At 39.5% G+C, this 21,510-nt stretch overlaps 1 protein-coding gene across 2 annotated transcripts in view; it reads right to left on the bottom strand.

Moving 5' to 3' along the window:
• LOC115220506 (sine oculis-binding protein homolog A-like) overlaps positions 1 to 21,510 on the bottom strand; it is a 151,079-nt gene that overhangs the window by 83,535 nt on the left and 46,034 nt on the right. For both annotated transcript variants that reach the window (XM_029790642.2, XM_029790643.2), the window contains exon 2: positions 7,328 to 7,378. In XM_029790642.2, coding sequence (XP_029646502.2) covers positions 7,328 to 7,378 — 51 coding nt within the window. The remainder of the gene's footprint in view (positions 1 to 7,327; positions 7,379 to 21,510) is intronic.

The raw sequence follows: 21,510 nt of genomic DNA, 5'->3' as shown, positions 1-21,510 counted from the left end.
AGTATTCCACAGATACATATACCCTTAATGTAACCCCCTAATGTAATTCTCAAGTGGAATTAGCATGACACACTATGTGACATGGTCTGACCTTTGAATTACAAACTCCATCTGATCGGATTCCTTACAGTTTCCTTCAGTCCACTTTCACTCAAAAGGTTCACCTGATGTCAGGGTAAAACAGATTTTGCTGAAGATATCACAATAGGATTGAATCTGGGAGTAGGAAGTAAACTTCTATGCTTCCCAACAATGTAGTTTTGGGTTCAGTCCCCTCTTCAACAAATTAGCCAAGTCTTCTACCATGGGCCCATGCCAACTAAAGCTTTGTGAGTAGATTTGGTAGACAGAAACTGAAAGAAGCCATCATCTTATACATAAATGGCAATTTTTGTCTTTCTGTCTTTCACCATCTTCCGCCTACACCAGTGAACAAATCTTCATGAAACTTTGCCTACATGTTACACTAACATCCAGTTCAATTATAATTGGGCTAGTATATGACAAAATGAGAAGGATGCAAGAGTATTACTTTAAGGGAAATGTGGTGGCATAGTGAGTGTGACTGATATCAGGGAAGGGGAGAAGAGCATTGTGTAAGTGACAATTACGGAGTGACAATGGGATGCTAATGTAAATACAGCTGTCATATACCTGCGATGTTGCATACATACTTTCATAAATATATGCATACATGCACACACAAGAAACTTTTAAAAAGCAGAAGAAGGGAAAGGTAGGTGTGAGGAATATGTAGCTTTAAAGAGAGAGGTGGCTTTTCTGCTATCCATCACAAAGAAACACTCACACACACATATATATGTCTACTGTACACCATTTTAAACTCATGATTACCTGTGTGTACATTTGTAAATGTGTGTGTGACGTCCTATAACTGTCTGTCTCTCTACTTTTGTAGGATCTTCCCTGTTGCTGCCACATACTGTGAAATTTTAAGATTATGTCAAACTTTTCAAATTTGGTATATTGAAATAATTTTCCACATTAAATCTGATCTTATTATTTATGTGGTCCAGAAAAATGTTACTGAGGTTTAAAGTTTAATCAATTTTAATCAGAAAACAGGATCTGGAAGTGAGTATTTTCTGCATGATAGCTGTCTATCACAAAATGAAAGCAAAATCATTATGAAGAGGAATTTTTATTAAACAAACAAAAGCATTACAATTACCAAAGTTGTAAGAACTTCCGGAGTTTCAATACATATATATATATATATATATATATGTGCATATATATATATATATATATATATATATATATATATATATATATATATATACGTGTGTGTGTGTGTGTGTGTGTGTGTGTGTGTGTGTGTGTGTGTGTGTGTATAGTAAAGTTTATTTGGCAACAGAATGTGGCAGTGCTATACAAGGACAATGTTACCATTTTAGCCCCAGGAAAACATCTTTTCCAGCTGGCTATTGACACACAGTTTGTGTCTGTACAGTATTAGCAAGGGAGGTCATCACTCCCATCTCTAGCCTCTGTGATACTCACAGACCTAGGTTTCTGGGTTGTTTCTTGTCCTTGGTGCAAGATAATCACAGGCTAGTGATGGGGGCTCACACACATACAGCCATATATATATATTTATTACTCTTTAGCAAGAGCAGGTAATGGCTTAGTGGTTAGGGAATTTGGCTCATGATCATAAAGTTGGTGCATTCAACAAGGCACTTTATTCCACGTTCACTCAGCTGGCAAAAATGGCTTGTACCTGTATTTCAAAAGAGAACAGTCTTGTCACACTCTGTGTCATGCTGACTCTTTCTGAGAACTATTTTAAGAGTACCTGTGTCCATGGAGCGCTCAGCCACTTGCACATTAATTTCACGAGCAGGCTGTTCCGTTGATCGGATCAACTGGAAGACTCATTGTCGTAACCGATGGAGTGCCAGTCATACACACACACACTCCAACACACGTCATCATGGAAAGAAAATCCTCATCCTCATCGTTTAATATCCGCTTTCCATGCTGGCATGGGTTGGATGATTTGTCTGAGGGCTGGTGAACCAGATGACTGCACCAGGTTCCAATCTGATCTGGCAGAGTTTCTACAGCTGGATGCCCTTCCTAACGCCAACGATTTCAAGAGTGTAGTGGGTGCTTTTACATGCCACCGGCACGGGGGCCAGTCAGGTGGTTCTGGCATCGACCACGCTCAAAAGGCGTTTTTATGTGCTACTTGCATGGGAGCCAGTCCGGCAGCACTGGCAACGATTACGCTCGAATGTTGTTTTTCATGTGCCGGTAAGGTGATGCTGGCAACGATCACGCTCGAATAGTGCTTTTCACGTGTCACTGGCAACAATCATGCTTGGATATGCTTTTAACGTACCACTGGCACGAGTGCCAATCAATCGGTACTGTCATCGGCCACTTCAGCGATTCTGATTTGTTTTCACTTGCCTCAATAGGTCTTCGCAAGCAAAGTTCATTGTCCAATGAATGAGGGGTACTCATAAGTGGGCTTGTTACACCCCACGTTTGGATGTGCTATGAACGTTCCACTGGCACGAGTGCAATCAGGTGGCACTGCCATCGGCCACGTCAGCAATTTTGATTTTGATTTCACTCAATAGGTCTTCACAAGCAAGGTTTATTGTCCAATGAATGAGAGGTACTCATAAATAGGCTGGTTACACCCACTGGCATGTAGGATGAAAATGGTGATGATGATGGACACGGTCTTTTCCTTATTTGTCTTTGTAGTGATGGAGTGAAATCTTCAACTTGGGAATGAACTCTGATGCACATAGGTGAGGAAATCAAAACTCACTGTCAACGTGTCTTTGGGAGGAATATTATGTTTTACCTGGGGGTTACAAGCATCTGAGAGTATTATCTGTAACAAACTAGTGACCTATCCAGGAAGATTATGTATTATCTTGTCATCCACTTCATTCTATAAAACACAACTCACCCAGCTCTAGGAAGGAAAATGTACCAGAACATCTGTGTCCTATCCAGGAGATTAATTACCACTTCAATACAATGAAACTAGAGCTAAGTAGTAGCTCTTAGGATGTAGATATGAGACAATAAAAAAACATAAAGACTCAGGTAATACAGCTGCTGTTAATTTGACATGCTGGGTTCAATTCCTACTTCATTCTCTCATTACCTTTTCATCTTGCTTTCCTGCTTATTTATGTATGATCTCATTTGATTGCTATCTATCTACTTGTCTGTCTACCTATCTACCTATCAACCAGTCTGTCTATCTATCTATCTATCTATCTATCTATCTATCTATCTATCTACCTACCTACCTACATGTCTGTCTGTGTCTATCTACCTGTCTGTCTGTCTATCAATCTATCCATCTATCTATTTACCTGTCTGCTTGTCTACCTCTATTTATCTGTCTATTTATCAGTGTTTGTCTACCCCACTCATTTATGTTTGTCTATCTGTTTAATTATCTATCCATCCATCTGTAAGCTTTAAAAAATATCCTGGCCCATTATATATGTAATATATATATATATATATATATATATATATATTATATATATATATATATATATATATATATATATATGTATGTGTGTGTGTGTGCGTGCCTGTGTAGAAGTATGTGAATACTGTATGTACATATATATGTTTATGTGTGTGTATACATATGTATTATGTGTATGCATGTATGTACATGTATGCATATAAGCAATACACACACACACACACATAAGAGGAAGAGCGAGAGGCGGGGGAGGAGACAAAGCCATTCAGAGAGTTTGGAACATATCACCATATTTGTATAATTTTTTCATCAAAATCTTAAAAAAAATAAAACATAACAACAACAACCAAAAATCAAAAACAGATAAACAAAGGCTGCCACCTATCTCACCCCCACCCCCACAGAACCCCAACATCATGTGAAAACTCCCCCCACAACACACAATTAAAACAGCAACAACAACAAGGAAAAACTTACACTCAAACCTCTAAACTCCTCAAACACCCCCCCCCCCTTGCCACTGTTTCGTTCCCTCATTGCACCGAGAATGAATAATTTGAAGAGATGTTCCTTGTAATTTGGCTGAGAATTGGAAAAGAAAACTACACACACACACACACACACACACACACACACACACACACACACACATATATATATATATACACATACACATGAATATATAAATAACTACATATGTAGATATACATACATATATACACACACATATATAATTATATATGTATATATACACATATATATATATATATGTGTGTGGTGTGTGTGTATAAACACACATGTATATAAATAACAACAACAACAGCTCCAAAGGAAAAGTTACGAGAAGGAAATAAAAACAAAGCTACGGCAATTAGAAAGTGGAATGAAGATGATGATTGAGGGGAGGTATACGCAGCCGTGTGGTAATCACAACAAGGTGTTACTTATACAGGGGTCTTTTAGAAAATAATTTTGTAATATCAATGTACCTCCAACGCCACCCTCATCTTCTCTCCTTCCCCCTTCCCACCATGCTTCCAATGTTGGTGTTAGTGCATCACCACCACCACCACCACCTCCCTCACACTGCACTCATCCCCAACACATCGTGTCACCCCTCCCCCACCCCAGCATTCTTATTATTGTATCTCCTCCTCTTCCTCCTCCCATCCTGTCTTCACATGTTCTTCTTCCTCATCATTTTCACCACCGGCACATCATGTCCCCCTTCCTCCCCATGCACCCCTTACAGTTGGTGTGGTGGTGGTGGGGGTGGGGGGGCAAGAAAAGAAATTCCAAGAGGTGGACACCCACCCTTTCCCTTCTGATGAGGAAGATGCTTGGAGCAGCATTGGTAGCTGGTACACCAGGTACAGATGATGATGATGATGGTGGTGGCAAGGAGACTGATGATAATGATGATGATGATGACAATAATAACGATGAGTATGAGGGTGTAACTACAGTGATGTTGAGGGGGGAGAAGTGGTGGTGATACTATAGGGAAGAAGATACCATATATATATATATATATATATATATATATATATATGTATATATATACACACATATATATATATACACACATACAATACATACACCTATATATATATTCTTGTATTTATTTAATTTTCTTTTCACTTCCAAGCAATGTTTTCCAGCACCCCTCCCCCTTAATTAATTAATTTAGTTCATTGTTTCACTTGTTCTATCTTGGGTTTTGATGTTTTCTAAAGACATACAGAACACACACACACACACACATAACAACATACCACACCTTGATTTATGCAGTTCTGATAAAACAAGGCAGAGTGGTGGTGGTGGGGGGGGATGGTGGCACGTTTCATAAAAAAACAACAAAAAATAAACATTATTTATTTATTTTAGAATGAAATGTTGGCAAATGTTTGCCGATTCAAAAGTTAAATACAACTGAATCACACCTCAACCCCAGCCCCACCTCCTTCACCCCACAAGATCTACCAGTGCTGCACCACCAGCACCGACACTGTTACATCTCCACATCTTTCACTTACGATGAGTCCACCCTCCCTTCTCCTACATCACTACCCCACCCCACCAACCCATCCAGTTCTTCTTTCTCATTCGTCTTCTGACATCATCTACCCACCCCCACCATTACCTTGTCCACCCCACTTTACTGCTCCTCCTCCTCCACCACCACCACCATCACCATAAGTAACATCACTCCACCACCACCACCACCATCAACACCATACAACACATCCACACTATAACACTACCACATGTCCACCTCCCACACTGAACCCTATACATGCCCACATTAACACACTAAACAACCAACCACATGTCCTCACTACCACACTAAAACTGCTATGCAATATGTCCTTACACCTCTCTACATATCCACACCACACCATCACAGGTTTGCCCTTCTATACATGTCTCCACTACCATGCTCCACCGTGGCACATCATGTCCCCATTAGCACGCTGTGCCACCAGCACAACATGTCTTCACATCCAAACTACCCTCCCACACAGCATATCGACATTTGCACACCAGTGAGAAGTGGCGGCCCCGAGGGTTTATGGTGTGAAGGGATCAATGGTGTTGGTAGAGACAGAAGTGTTTTGGAGGGGATGGAGGTACAGGGGAAAGGAATTTATGTGCAGGGGTTGGAAGTTATAAATGAAAGGGATAGAAAAAGAGTAAGGTCCTCTACTAAGGGGCTGAACCAGAGTCATTGATGACAGCTAAAAAGTTCTGGGTCAGTCTGGTAAAATTGGTGAAAAGTTAAACCTTGACATGGCCTACAAGTGAATTGGTATTATTGGGGCCCATTTAGGGCTACAGAAGGCTGCTCAATTTATATGGAAATAGTTTAAAGGAAATAGTTTAAAGAATAAGTTTAGGGAGGTGGAGAGATGGAGAAGTTAAGGGATTTGGGAGGATGGGTTATAATTATGGGGGATGACAAGTGTAAAGGGATTAAGCATTTATAGTGAAAAGGGATCTGAAGGGACTAGGTAGAAAGGTAAAAGAGTTAAAGAGGCAGAGGAGATGCTTGGCATGATTAAAGTGTAAAGGTGCAATAGGTAGTTAGGACAGGGACCAGGGGCAACAGGTAGCTAGAGATGAGTTCGGATAGACATCAGCAAGTGGAGATAAAAGGGGTGATGGCTGAGATTGTTGGGTTTGTGAATTCTAGGAAGAAAGTCAATAAGGATTTGGGGGCGTTTCAATGACTTGTAATGTTGGAAACCAGTTTCCATAGGGTGTGTCCCAGCCAACTTCATATCCTTCCCTCACATCTGGGTTTTGATAAACTGCTGGTCTGCCTGTCCCCACAAGGCTTTGGCTGTAAGTCTGTCTTGCCATCTTACTCAAAGCATCTTTCAGAGACATCTGTTCATGAACGCTTGGCACTTGTTGATGGAGAACTTTGTGACTCATCATGTTTCACATGTGTAAAGCACAAATGTCTTCCTGTTTGTGATTGTATTTGCTGGTGTCCTTGTTTCAACTCTTCAAGCAGTTTCTTCATGTCAGCTCCAGGGTCACAGAAGAAGGGGTTCCAGCCCAGTACTGCAAGCTAACGAAACATTTGTCAACAACTGGTGAAAAAAAAAAGTCCTGGTTTCTTACAGTTGTGAGCATGATCTACCTACCCATGGTACTTATTTACATTTGGCTAACCTGATCCAATGAAACTAGTGTGTATTAGGTAACAAATGCAGCACAGTTTAACCAAGTTATGGAATTTCAAAATGGCGTTCAGCGACAGATGAAGACAGCTTGGTGTGGGAGGGGAACGAGGGGACAGGTTGGAGGTTAGTTTCCACTTACCAATAACTCTGTAGACATTCGGTCCTCGTGGTCATCCATATCGGCTTCATTCTGAAAATATAACAGAAATACGTCTCATTAAATGTGGATGCTTGGGGTACCTAAAGCCACAGCAGTGGTTAAATGGTAAAACAGTTTAAGCTGGTTAAAGTTTCTAGAAAGAAGCAAGGCATTAATGACATGTTCTACCCATGCCAGCATGGAAAACGCATGTGAAATTGTGAAATTGTGATATATATATATATATATATATATATATATATATATATATATATATATATATATATATATATGCCTTTTATCTTTTGTTTGTTTCAGACTGCAGCCATGCTGGGGAACCATTCTGAAGACTTTTTAGTCAAATGAACCAACCCCTGAACTTATTTTCTTTAAACTCTGGTACTTATTCTGTTGGCCTCTTTTGCCAAACCATGAAGTTACAGGGATGTAAACACACTAACACCAGTTGCCAAGTGGTGGTGGTGGGGGACAAACAAAAACACAAAGACACATACGACAGGCTTCTTTCAGTTTCCATCCACCAAATCCAGTTACAACTTGCTCAAGGTGCCACGTGGTGGGACTGAACCTAGAACCATGTAATTGAGAAGCAAGCTTCTTACCACACAGCCACACACACACACACACACACACACACACACACACACACACACAATGTGTATGGGCGAGAAATTTGCTTGGTAACTAAATAACTTCAGGTTCCGTCCCACAGCACAGCACCCTGGGTAAGTGCCTTCTCCTACAGGCCTGGGATGACAAATGCCTTGTGAGTGAATTTGGCATGTGGAAACTGTAGGAAGCACCTTACATATATATTTTAATCAGCTGAGATTCTTATAAGTGCCGTGCACCAAACTCTCAGCTTTTGAGTCACTTTTGTAAATTCTGCTGTGTAAGAAATATAAAATAAATAAACGAGTGTTCTGAGTTGTATATAATCCCGTTTGTACAACCCAGCTTGTGTGTGTGTTTGTTGATGTTGAATGGATATGCCTGTTGCTCTGAGTGATGAGATGTTTACATTCCTTGTGGACATTATGATTGGTCACGCAGCACTTTTGAGACTCTGCAATAAAAAGATTCCCTTCTGGGGGGAAAAAAAAGTGGGTGCGGGTTAGTGACAGGAAGAGCATCCTGCCAAAAGCTCCTGCTCCAAGTATGTCCTCTTATAACCCATGACAACATGGAAATACAGATGTTAAACAAATACACATATGTGTACCTACACACAACTAATATGCCTATATACGCATATGGACATGCACATAACTGATGGTGATGATGATGGTGATATATAATCCAGACAACGAGTGAAACTGCAGGGGAAAAAAAAGGTTAAACAAAACAAGTCTCTAATTTAAAACAATCAAATTAACAAAGATAAAAATGGTGGTGGGGATTAAAGCATCCCACACAGCCACACACACACACACACACACACAGATATACACTCTTTAATCTCCCTAATATTACCTACACCACTACACACACACAGATATAATCACACATATACACACCATCACCATGGCAACATAATAAGGCATGTATGTATGTACGTATGTATATATATATGTCAATCTGTGTGTTCATCTCAATATGTGTACATGTGTGAGTGTGTGCAATGTAGTGTGTGTATGTGGAGAGAGAGAGAGAGAGAGAGAGAGAGAGGTGGGTGTATGTAATAAAACACAAGCAACATGAATATCATGACGACGATCACCACCACCACCACCACCACGATCAACATGGTGTCTTAAGAAAATGATATCAAGGTTTTCAAGGAAACTTTATAAGAGTCAGAAAGGAAAAAAAATTAATTGTAACTCTATCTGCTGCATACATAACATAAAAGTGTAAGACACACACAAATATACATACATACATACACATATATATATATATACACACACACACACACACTTCTACATACCCCCTCCCCTCTCACTCTTGTCAAGAAACGGACTTCTTAACACCCAGGTCTCAACAAGAAACCAGAGAACCAATGGCAAACTACATATGGTATTACACACACACACAGATCATTAACACATTACACACATATCCATGAGCCAACAAAAGGAGTCCCTATGTGGTCGCTTGGCTTGCTAGAAATACTAACAAAATCTTCCTCAACATCCAAATGTCTTCAATAATGGACACACTGTAGACAATGCAGGACACAAAAACGAGGTGGTCATGGTTGGAGCACTTTTGATCAGGAGCTAAACAATCCTTTAGCATTCAAACTTGTCATGTCCAGCCAAAATATTCTATTGTACGTACTAAGTTCAAACTGGCCAGATCAGGCCTCTCACACCTACCCTGCAATGTCATTCTAAAAATATACAATCACATCATCAAAATCTTGAGGCTGTGACATAATCCCTGGTTAATTATGTGAATAAAAAAAGACAATAAATTGGACAAAGAAATCTGAATGCGAAAGAATTAAACTAGATGAGTTTGTGTGTATTATATGTATATATATTGTCAATAATAAAAGGGTAAAACTAATTAATTATTAATTAATTTTACCAAGTAGTGTTCAGTATGTAAAAAGACCATTTATGGTGTATTTGAAACATTACGTTATAAAAATAGGGTTCAGAAAAATAATTTACCTTACCACACACCGAACTTTTTAGAAATAGCAGCCAAAAATCTTAGCTATTTCTTCTACTGTAAAAAAAATCTCCCATAAGATCACACGCATATAAGATTATATGTGTGTGATCTTTCGTTATTTTTCCCTTTGTGCCTGTGTGGGTTATTTTTGAGTATGCATTGTCTGGGAGATTTTTCTTACAGTAGAAGAAATAGCTAAGATTTTTGGCTGCTATTTCTAAAAAGTTTGGTGTGTGGTAAGGTAAATTATTTTACTGAACCATATTTTTATAACGTATATATATATATATATATATATATATATATATATATATAAATATACATGCTCAGACACACACACACAAGCATTTAATATTTCAAAACATTTTTTGAGGTGAGGAGGCTTTCATGCATTCCTTGGTTCTTGGGTGCTTGTTAGTGAACTAGACTAGACTGGGACTAGAGTTTTGTGTATACCACTTGGCAAACCCTTATACACTAACGTAACATTTGAAATTATACATACATTTATACACACACACACTTTATTATTAAAGCCGCAAAAACACCAAAAAATATTACAAAAAAATGCAACTTAGAGTTTCATGTTCCCCTTTGTCAGGTAGTTTTGAGTCTCAATTAAAACTGTCCAATGAATGGTAACATGAAACTCTGAGTAGCAGTTTTTTATGATATTTTTGAGGTGTTTTTGCAGCTTTAATAATAAAGCATATTACTCTACCTCTGGTATTTGAGTACTATTTTACCCCACCTTGTTTCACATTTATGTGCTTTCTCTTGTGTATGTATGTGTGTGTGTATATATATATATATATATATATATATATGTATCTATATATATAAGAAATTAAAAAAGGAAAATATGCACACTTATGTAGTTTTAATATAATTTTTAATATATTGACCGGTTTCGCTATCGCTATTCATGATATTATGCTTTACTTATTTGAATATATATTTTTTCTTAAGAAGAAATTTTGTCCATGTTGTGTGTGACTTCACAAGTAGATAAATAAAGGGAGGTAATTGGTTGTCGTTATTATCGTTATTATTGTGGGTAAGGGAGATAACTGTTCAGCTTTCGGTAATGGGAGGGGAAATATATATATATGTGTACAGACAGAGACAGATTTTGGAATTCTGCAGAAAACTACGACTTGCAGAAGTACTAACTGACTACAACAATGAAGATGAATCAATAGTCAAAAATAGAAATGTGGTTACCTTCCACATAAGGGTAGGAATAAAACACTGGATGACTTCTGCAACCATATCCAAAATTTCCCCTACACATCCAATAAACAAAAAATTAATCCGAACCTCAATAATCTAGAACGGAAAAATCTGACTGAACTACAAAACGACAAAGACCTGACAATTAAAGAAGCTGACAAAGGAATTGCTGTAGTTCTGATGGACACAGAACACTATAAAAAACTAATATTATCCATACTAGAAAACAAGGCCTTCTATGAAAAAGTTATAAGCTATAAACAACAAAGAACAATGAAAAATCTTGCATCCTTAATTCTTCTACATGGAAAAGGCCTGACAGAAAAAGAAACAGACTACAACACGAGCTTCAAATGTAAACCCAGTCGTTTTTACAGCCTTCCTAAAATACACAAGAGCAAGATAATCAATGAAGCCTGCAAACAGTCACCAGGCAAATACATAACTATCCAAACACCAGAAGACTTGACTTTAAGACCCATTGTAGCTGGGCCAGCCTGTGAAACCCACTGCATAAGCAATTTTCTAGATATCCTACTGAAACCCTTGCTGAAATACATCAGAAGTTTCATGAGAGATGATTTAGACATGCTAGAACACCTACCACAAACAATTAATGAAGAGGCAATATTGGTTATCCTCGATGTTATCAATCTTTTCACCAACATCCCCCCATGACTATGAAATAAAAGCAATTAAATTCTGGTTGGAAAAGTATGCCGAAGTACTCCTGGAATGCATAAATCAGATCTTTATTATTGAATCCTTAAAATTTATACTTCAGAACAATTATTTCCTATTTGATGACACATACTATTGTCAGAAATGCGGAATTGTGATGGGAATGAAAGCAGCCCCAGTACTTGCGAATCTAATAATGGGTTATTTTGAAGTCACCTTATATGAAGTATCACTTCAGAAATAGGGTTACCCATTTTACCTCTACATAAGAGAAAATTGGAAGAGACACCTGGATGACTGCTTTATCATCTTGAAGAAGAACATCGACAAACTTTTGGATTTCAAATCAACACTAAATGACATAAATAGTAACATTCAATTCACAATGGAATATAACAAAGGACAACTCCCATTTTTAGACATCATGATAAAAAAAGTTAACAATGAAATCATAACTGACATCTATTATAAACCAACTGATTCAAAACAATATCTTCTCTTTAACTCATGCCACCTGAAACACATCAAAATAAACATCCCTTTCAATTTAGCAAAAAGGATTTGCACAATAGTGTCTGATAGAACAACTCGGGACCTTCGTCTTCAAGACCTCAAAACAACACTTAGTGAAAGACAATATCCACCCTCACTTATCTACGAGGGAATTAAACGTGCCAAACAATTAGACACAAAAACACTAAGAACAACAAAACATAACACCACAGCTCAACTCAAAACATTAATATTTATATCAACACACAATCCCAGAAACAATGAGGCATTCAACACTATTGTGCAAACTCTTCCTTTACTAGCTAGAGATCCAAAAATGAACAACATCCTGAAAACGCACAAACTCATCAAATGCAAAAAACAAGACAAATCGCTAAAGAGACTACTTACAAATGCGAAGCTTTACAAAACAACCACAAAACCAATGGTTGAAAAATGTGGACGCCCAAATTGTGGAACCTGCTTGAAGGCTCGGACTTCCTTTTCAAACAAGGACAGAGGTTCACAATTAAAATTAGTTTCACTTGTGCCTCTGAGAACCTGATTTATGTAATAACCTGCTCGGGTTGCGGACACCACTATATTGGACAAACAATTATGACCTTGAGAAAGAGAACCACTCTACATAAAGAGCAAATCTGTTTCCCGCAATACAGACAAATTCCTCAGTGAACATAGCTGAACAGTTATCTCCCTTATCCACAATAATAACAATAATAACGACAACCAATTACCTCCTTTATTTATCTACTTGTGAAGTTATTCACTCGTGAATTTCATCACACACAACATGGACAAAATTTCTTCTTAAGAAAAAATATATATTTAAATAAGTAAAACATAATATCATGAATAGCGATAGCGAAACCGGTCGATATATTAAAAATTATATTAAAACTATATAAGTGTGCGTATTTTCCTTTTTTAATTTCTTATATACATTACAACTCACCATGTGGGGATAATCGAAATTCTTCTTTTCTGTTACTACTACTACTACTACTATATATATATATGCTAAAGCCCATGTGACATGCTTGAACAGTTGTAGGGATGTCTTAACATGAACTCATTAGTTGTCTTGTTAACCACAAATAAACCAAACACACACATGCATGAATATACATATATGTGACAAGCTTCTTTCAATTTCCATTTACTTAATCCACTTCCAAGGTTTTGGCAGATATAGTAGAAGACACTTGCCCAAGGTTCAACATGTATTTTCCATGCCAACATGAGTTCAGACAGGAGTTATTTGAGATACGATCTTATAGCCTGATGCTCTTTCTATCACCAACTTTATCTGCTCTCACTGCTTTGTAATAAAAAAGGGCTTTGAAAGTGCAGAACTATCAGTCATTATGTCAACAAGGTGAGCTGGCAGAAATGTTTGCACACTGGGTGAAATGCTTAGTGGTATTTTGTCTGTCTTTATGTTCTGAGTTCAAATTCTGCAAAGGTTGACTTTACCTTTCATCCTTTCAGGGTCGATAAATTAAGTACCAGTTGCATACTGGGGTTGATCTAATCAACTGGCTCCTCTCCCCCAAAATTTCAGGCCTTATGCCTAGAGTAGAAAAGATTATATCAACAAGGAATGCCAATATTGTCACCACTTTGTTCAAGTAATGCCAAGCATGGAATACAAATGTTTTCACATGTTTACACACAAACATAGAAAAACTGTGTTTACATTGTTATTTAACCCACAGCGAAGCTTTATAACACTCAAATTCATTTCAGTTCTGATTTACTCAACGTTGTTTATGACAGGCTTCTTTCAATTTCTGTCAACTGAATTTTCGTACAGATTATTGGTCAACCTAGGGCTATAGCAACCAATATTTACCAAAGGTGCTGTGCAGTGGGACTGAACCTGAAACTACATGATTGTAAAGTTTACTTCTAACCACCAAGCCATACATATGTATGTGTGTGTGTGTATGTCATAATTTTAACATCCACTTGTCCATGCTTGCTTGGGTCAGATGAAATTTGTTCAGGCTGGTTTTCTACACTTGGGTGCCCTTCCTATCACCAACTCTCACCTGTTTCCAGTTCGGGTAGCATTTCTCTATGGCTGGACATTTTTTCACAGAATATTGGAAACAAAGGATGCCATTTGTAACAATCACATGATGTCATGGCAGGGAGACAGAACACACACACACAGACACACAGATGGTGAACAGCTGACATATATCAGATAGGCAGTCATCATTGAATTCTGCCTGGAGATTGCAGTCAAAAGATGGTAAATGCTCCAGAGTGGGAGATAACCACGGTTTTGGTGTATTCTGATACTTCCTAGGTGAGGTGGGGGGGAGAGTCCACCATTTTTCGTCAGAGCTTGTTATACATTTTTAATTTGCTTCTTGGGCCTTATATTATGTATGTATGCTTCATGCACACACACACACACCAAGCCTGTTTTTAATATACAAGTACACATCCTCGACAACAATAACAACAATATCATTGACAGAGCTGAAACACCGTTCAACAGTTGTGTGTTTGTACGGTGACTGTATGACAAAGCTGTGGAGAGTACTATCAACACCACCATCTAGACAACTGCTGCTGCGGCTACTACCACCACCACTACCACTGTACTGTTTTCCAAAATGGTGAAGACCATCACAAGAATTCTAAACACTGTGTCATGTGGTGGCATCTTGTTACAAATTATTTCTCCAGATTTACAGGAACTGGTCTCCATTGAAGGTTTAGGGATAGGTGTGTGTGTGTGTGTGTGTGTGTTGGAAGGCCAGAGGTGTGTTTTGTATGTTAGTGTTCTGTATAGATTTGTATGTGTGCTTATACTACTGTATTGAGAGGGATAGAGATAAAGAGAGAGGTGACAGGATGTTTTCTGTGATAAGTGCATATATAAAATGTTCGGTTAATAGCACTGGGTATATATATCAAAATATAGCAATAGTTTGTGGGTGTTGACTGTATTGATGGCTGAGATGACTAAACAGTTAGACACACAGACAGATATCAAGAGAAAGAGAGAGAGAGAGAGAAGCAAATGGTAAGACAAACAGATAGACAAACAGACAGACAGTATATACAGTAAACTCCTTTCTATCCACTACTCAAATTACCTGGAACTTCCAAGCAACCAGAATCTATTAAAAAAAAATGTATTAATTAGTTAAGAGAATTTGTGTTAATTAATTAATTGTTATTGAAAGAAAGTCCCATGGATCATTGTTTCCCAAAGTACAGTATCATAGTTGACTACATTTACTGTACCTATAAAAGCACATTCTGTAAAGTGGTTGGCATTAGGAAGGGCATCCACTCGTAGAAACCATGCCAAAGCAGATAATGGAGCCTGGCATGGCTCTCCAGCCTTGTCAGTCCCTGTCAAACCATCCAGACTTGGCCAGTATGGAAAACAGACATTAAATGATGATGATGTGGTTAATAAAACTTGTACCTTAATTAAATTTATGTTCTTTCTATTTCTCTCATTTCTACTATATTCATAATAATAATAATATTTGTGTGTGTGTGCGAGAGAGGGGGAGAGAGAGAGAGTTTTAACGAGTTTTGTCAGGAAGTTTACTCTTGTCGAGTGTTTCAACCCCTTTTTCTTCCTATGGACCCCCTTTGATTCTTATATTGTTCAGATGGACCCCAACAGCCATTTAATGTTTAAAAAAGTTCCATTATATTTCTATAATTAAACATTATTAGGAATTGTATATAAAAAAAAATTGTTACAAAATTTTGTATATTGTTTAAAGTATAAAGAATTTATTGGAGATAAATTTTAACCCAAAACTTTTCTATGGACCCCAGTTGAGAATCTCTGATCTAGTTGGAAGAAAGATTGGTCGCTCCACAAACAGGGAGGCAGACTGGCTGTATTAATGGTTAATAAGAATATAATGTATGATCACATTCTGCATTAATGGTTAGCAGATATGTTTTTATGTAGTTTTGTTATTGCATTGCACATTGAATGTATTATATATCTAAGGTTAACAGTTCATATACAAGTATAATTATGAACACATTTCACTCATGTCTGCAAGTGTTGCAGAGGGCAGGCCGAGCTTTGCTGGCTACTGCTATCACGATGAACACCAGGCTGTACCAGATGGTCTGTTTTGGAGACTTCTGCACCCTAGTAAAGAAGGATGAAGACCACTTAACTACATTGATGTTTTCGATTGAGAATCACAGCAGGAAACAGAGGAAACCCCCAAACTAATGGAGGTGGGGGTGGAATGACAAGAAGCTTGCTGGTGCCGTAAGGTGAAGTCCATCTCAGTTGTTGCTTCAAAAATATTACATAATGTTAATAGTTATAAAAGACTCATCTATTATGAATTATTAATGGTTAATGACTGTATATTAGTATAATGTACTAATGTTATAGTATTACTAATGGTTAGTATGATATATGTGTTTCTTCCCTTTTATTTTTAACTTGTTTCAGTCATTAGACTGGGGACATGCTGGAGCATCACCTTGAAGGATTCAGTTGAACAAATCCTTCCCCGCCCCAGTACTTTCTTTTTAAAGTCTGGTACTCATTCTAGGGATTTCTTTTTGCCAAACTGCTAAGTCATGGGAACATAAACAAACCAACAATATTTGAAGGCACCACACACACACAACAGGTTTCTTTCAGTTTCTGTCTATCAAACCTACTCCCAAGGCTTTGGCTGGCCCAAGGCACCATGTAGTAGGTCTGAACCCAGAACCATGTGGTTGGAAAGTAAACTTATTACCTCACAGCCACTCATGCATAAACTGTAATTCACTTTTGTTCCCAGTTAAGATCAGGTATGAAATAGTGTGACTTATACACAAGGAAATACAGTGTATATATTAACTGTTGGTGGATATACAATATGGTGATATATATATATATATATATATATATATATATATATACTAGCAGCATAGCCCGGGTATGTAAGAGCCCCTAGTAGGCAACGACTAATCCCAATCTAGTTCTTTCCCTCTAGGGAACGAAGGCGCATGTGTAGGTTGCAATGTCTTCTCTTCATTCGAATACTTCTATGTATACGATGTTCCTAGCTGTCTCCCGACAGAAAATGTGTTGCATATAAAAAGCTTAGATTCTCGACCCCATGTCGAATTTATCGATTTTTTTCAGAACTGGGGGAACTTTTCAAAATTTTCGCTGCGTTAGTTTTGAATTATGACATTGGGCTATGTGTGTGTCAAGTTTCATCAGAATCGGTTGAAAGCCATGGTCAAGGTGAGGTTACAACCTGACAGCCACACAGACACACAGACAGACAAACTGCCGTTTATATATATATATATATAATATATATATATATATATATATATATATCATCATCCTCATCATCATCGTTTAGCGTCCGTTTTCCATGCTAGCATGGGTTGGACGGTTCTACTGGGGTCTGTGAAGCCAGAAGGCTTCATCAGGCCCAGTCAAATCTGGCAGTGTTTCTACGGCTGGATGCCCTTCCTAACGCCAACCACTCCGTGAGTGTAGTGGGTGCTTTTTACATGCCACCCGCACAGGTGCCAGACAGAGCTGGCAAACGGCCACGAACGGATGGTGCTTTTTCTGTGCCACCGGCACGAGGGCCAGGCGAGGCTGGCAACGGACACGAACAGATGGTGCTTTTTACGTGCCACCGGCACGAGGCCAGTTGGGGCGGCACTGGCAACGGTCGCGAAATGGAAGGTTCTCTTACATGCTACCGGCACTGGTAACACATCTGCAATTTCCATTGATCGATTTCGATTCTGATCCTTACTTGCCTCAACAGGTCTTCACAAGTAGAGTTTCGACATGCCACCGGCACTGGTAACACATCTGCAATTTCCATTGAACGATTTCGATTCTGATCCTCACTTGCCTCAACAGGTCTTCACAAGTAGAGTTTTGTGTCCCAAGAAGGGAAGGTATGCATACGTAGGCTGGCTCCATCCCATGTAGAAGGCCACGGGTTATGGACTCACTTGTCCTGCCGGGTCTTCTCGCGCACAGCACACTTCCAGAGGTCTTGGTCTCTAGTCATTTCCTCAGTGAGACCTAAAGTTCGAAGGTCGTGCTTCACCACCTCGTCCCAGGTTTTCCTGGGTCTGCCTCTTCCGTAGGTTCCCTCAACCGCTAGGGTGTGGCACTTTTTCACACAACTATCTTCATCCATTTTCGCCACATGACCATACCAGCGCAAACGTCTCTCTTGCACACCACAACTGATGCTTCTTAGGTCCAGCTTTTCTCTCAAGGTACTTACACTCTGTCGATTATGAACACTGACATTACACATCCATCGGAGCATACTAGCTTCATTTCTTGCGAGCTTACGCATATCCTCAGCAGTCATGGCCCATGTTTCACTGCCATGTAGCATAGCTGTTCGTACACACTCACCTAGGTAACGGAAACTATCAACTATTTCTAGTTTTTCTCCCTGTTGGTCTCAGAGCATTTTCAGTGTTTATTGTTCCTGAGCATCTGCCACATACAAAAACCATCTTCCTAGTTAGCCTTCCTTTGACATTGCTGCACCTCTTATGTGTCCATAGCTTACACTTGGTGCATCTTATAGAGTTTCTACCTACACCTTTTCTACAGATCGAGCAGGGCCATCTACCTGAAGGCGTTTGTGATTTGTCTACCTTCCTACTGATTACGACTTTGGTTTTAGCTAGATTGACTCTGAGGCCCTTCGATTCTAATCCTTGTTTCCACACCTGAAACTTCTCCTCCAGTTCTGATAGTGACTCAGCAATTAGAGCAAGGTCATCAGCATAGAGGAGCTCCCAAGGGCATCCTGTCTTGAATTCCTCCATTATTGCCTGGAGGACTATGATAAATAGGAGGGGGCTGAGGACTGAGCCTTGGTGGACCCCTACCTCTACCCGGAATTCTTCACTGTACTCGTTGCCAACCCTCACCTTACTAGCAGCGTCCCTATACATGGCCCGCACAGCTCTCACTAACCATTCATCTATCCCTAGTTTCCTCATTGACCACCAGATAAGGGATCGGGGGACCCTGTCGAAGGCTTTCTCCATGTCAACAAAAGCCAGGAACAGGGGCTTATCTTTGGCTAGGTATTTCTCCTGCAGCTGCCTTACCAGGAATATAGCATCAGTAGTACTTTTCCCTGGCACAAACCCAAACTGCATCTCATCTAAACTAACTCTCTCTCTAATTAGTTGGGCTATGACCCTCTCCGTAACCTTCATCACCTGATCCAACAGCTTGATACCTCTGTAGTTATTTGTATCTAGGGCGTCACCTTTACCTTTGTAGCAGTTGACTATTATGCTGCTACACCAGTCATTGGGTATGACTCCTTTGTGTATCACCTGATTAACTATACGGGCGACTAGGCTATAGCCGACACTACCAGACATTTTGAGCATCTCTGCAGTGATTCCTGATGGGCCTGGGGCTTTCCCTGTCTTCATGCTTCTAATTGCCTTAGCTACCACGGAACTATCAACTCGGATAGCTGGTCCCTCTGTTGGGTCAACATTCGGCAGACTCTCTTTATCCCATTCATTTTCTTTATTCAGCAACCTTTCATAGTGGCATCTCCAAACCTCTCTCTTTGCATCCTCATTTAGCGCAAGTGAACCATCTTCCATGCGAACACACTTCTCTCCTACCACATCACGATTCTCTCTCACACACTGTCTTGCAACACGAAACACCTCCAGTCTTTGGTCCTCACGGCGCAGAACATTGGCAAATTTTTTCTTATCTGCTTCCCCTCTGGCTAAATAAACCTGTCTCCTAGCTTCTCTTTTGGTAGTCTGATACAATTCCCTGCTACCCCCATTTTTCCAGACCTTCCAAGCCTGTCTCTTTTCTCTAATAGCCCTGTCTACAATATTGTTATATATATATATATATATATATATATATATAATATATATATAAATAAATGGAGTTTAACACAGGTATAATTCAAATACCTTTACTTCTGACACATGTTTCGAAGATTTCTCTTTACTTGTGTGATTTTTTGCAACCCTGGTAACTATTTATCTATTTTTTCCATGTTAATTGTTAACAAGGGAAAAATACACTCATCTATTTACTTATATATATACTTTATTTAAAGCAGCAGAAAATTCAACAAAACCTGTTACTCTGAGTTTCCCGTTGCCGTTCACCGGACAGTTTTTGCTAGAATAACCCGCTCCGGTACTTATATATATATCATCATCATCGTTTAACGTCCGTTCTCCATGCTAGCATGGGTTGGACGGTTCGACCGGGGTTCTGGGAAGCCAGAAGGCTGCACCAGGCTCCAGTCTAATCTGGCAATGTTTCTACAGCTGGATGCCCTTCCTAACGCCAACCACTCCGTGAGTGTAGTGGGTGCTTTTTACGTGCCACCTGCACAGGTGCCAGGCGAGGCTGGCAATGGCCACGGTCTGATTGGTGTATTTTATGTGCCACCGGCACGGAAGCCAGTCGAGGCGGTGCTGGCATCGGCCACGAGTCGGATAGTGCCTTTTACGTACCACCAGACCAGGGATCCTGGCTGGTTCAATTCGATTTCGATTTCGCTTGCCCCAACATGTCTTCACAAGCAAAGGGGGTTGGCATGGGTGCCTGTCGTACGGTCGCATTGGAATATTTTACGTGCCACGGTCACGAGTCGGATAGTGCTTTTTACGTACCACCAGACCAGTGATCCTGGCTGGTTCAATTCTATTTCGATTTCGCTTGCCCCAACATGTCTTCACAAGCAAAGGGGGTTGGCATGGGTGCCTGTGGTACGGTCGCATTGGAGTATTTTACGTGCCACGGCCACGAGTCGGATAGTGCTTTTTACGTACCACCAGGCCAGGGATCCTGGCTGGTTCAATTTGGTTTCGCTTGCCCCAACATGTCTTCGCAAGCATGGGGGGTTAGCATGGGTGTCTGTCGTCGGATGAGGTTCTATATCGACTTCGCTTGCCTCAACAGGTCTTTGTGTCCAAGGGAGGAAAGGCATTCATAAGTGGGCTGGGCTCACTTGTCCTGCCTGGTCTTCTCACGTACAGAATATTTCCAAAGGTCTCGGTCGCTGGTCATTTCCTCAGTGAGGCCTAAAGTTCGAAGGTCGTGCTTC

Source organism: Octopus sinensis, linkage group LG16 (assembly GCF_006345805.1).
Source record: "Octopus sinensis linkage group LG16, ASM634580v1, whole genome shotgun sequence".
Taxonomy (NCBI): Eukaryota; Metazoa; Mollusca; class Cephalopoda; order Octopoda; family Octopodidae; genus Octopus; species Octopus sinensis.
The sequence above is the reverse complement of the archived record's forward strand: the minus strand, read 5'-3'. Positions and strand labels throughout refer to the sequence as shown.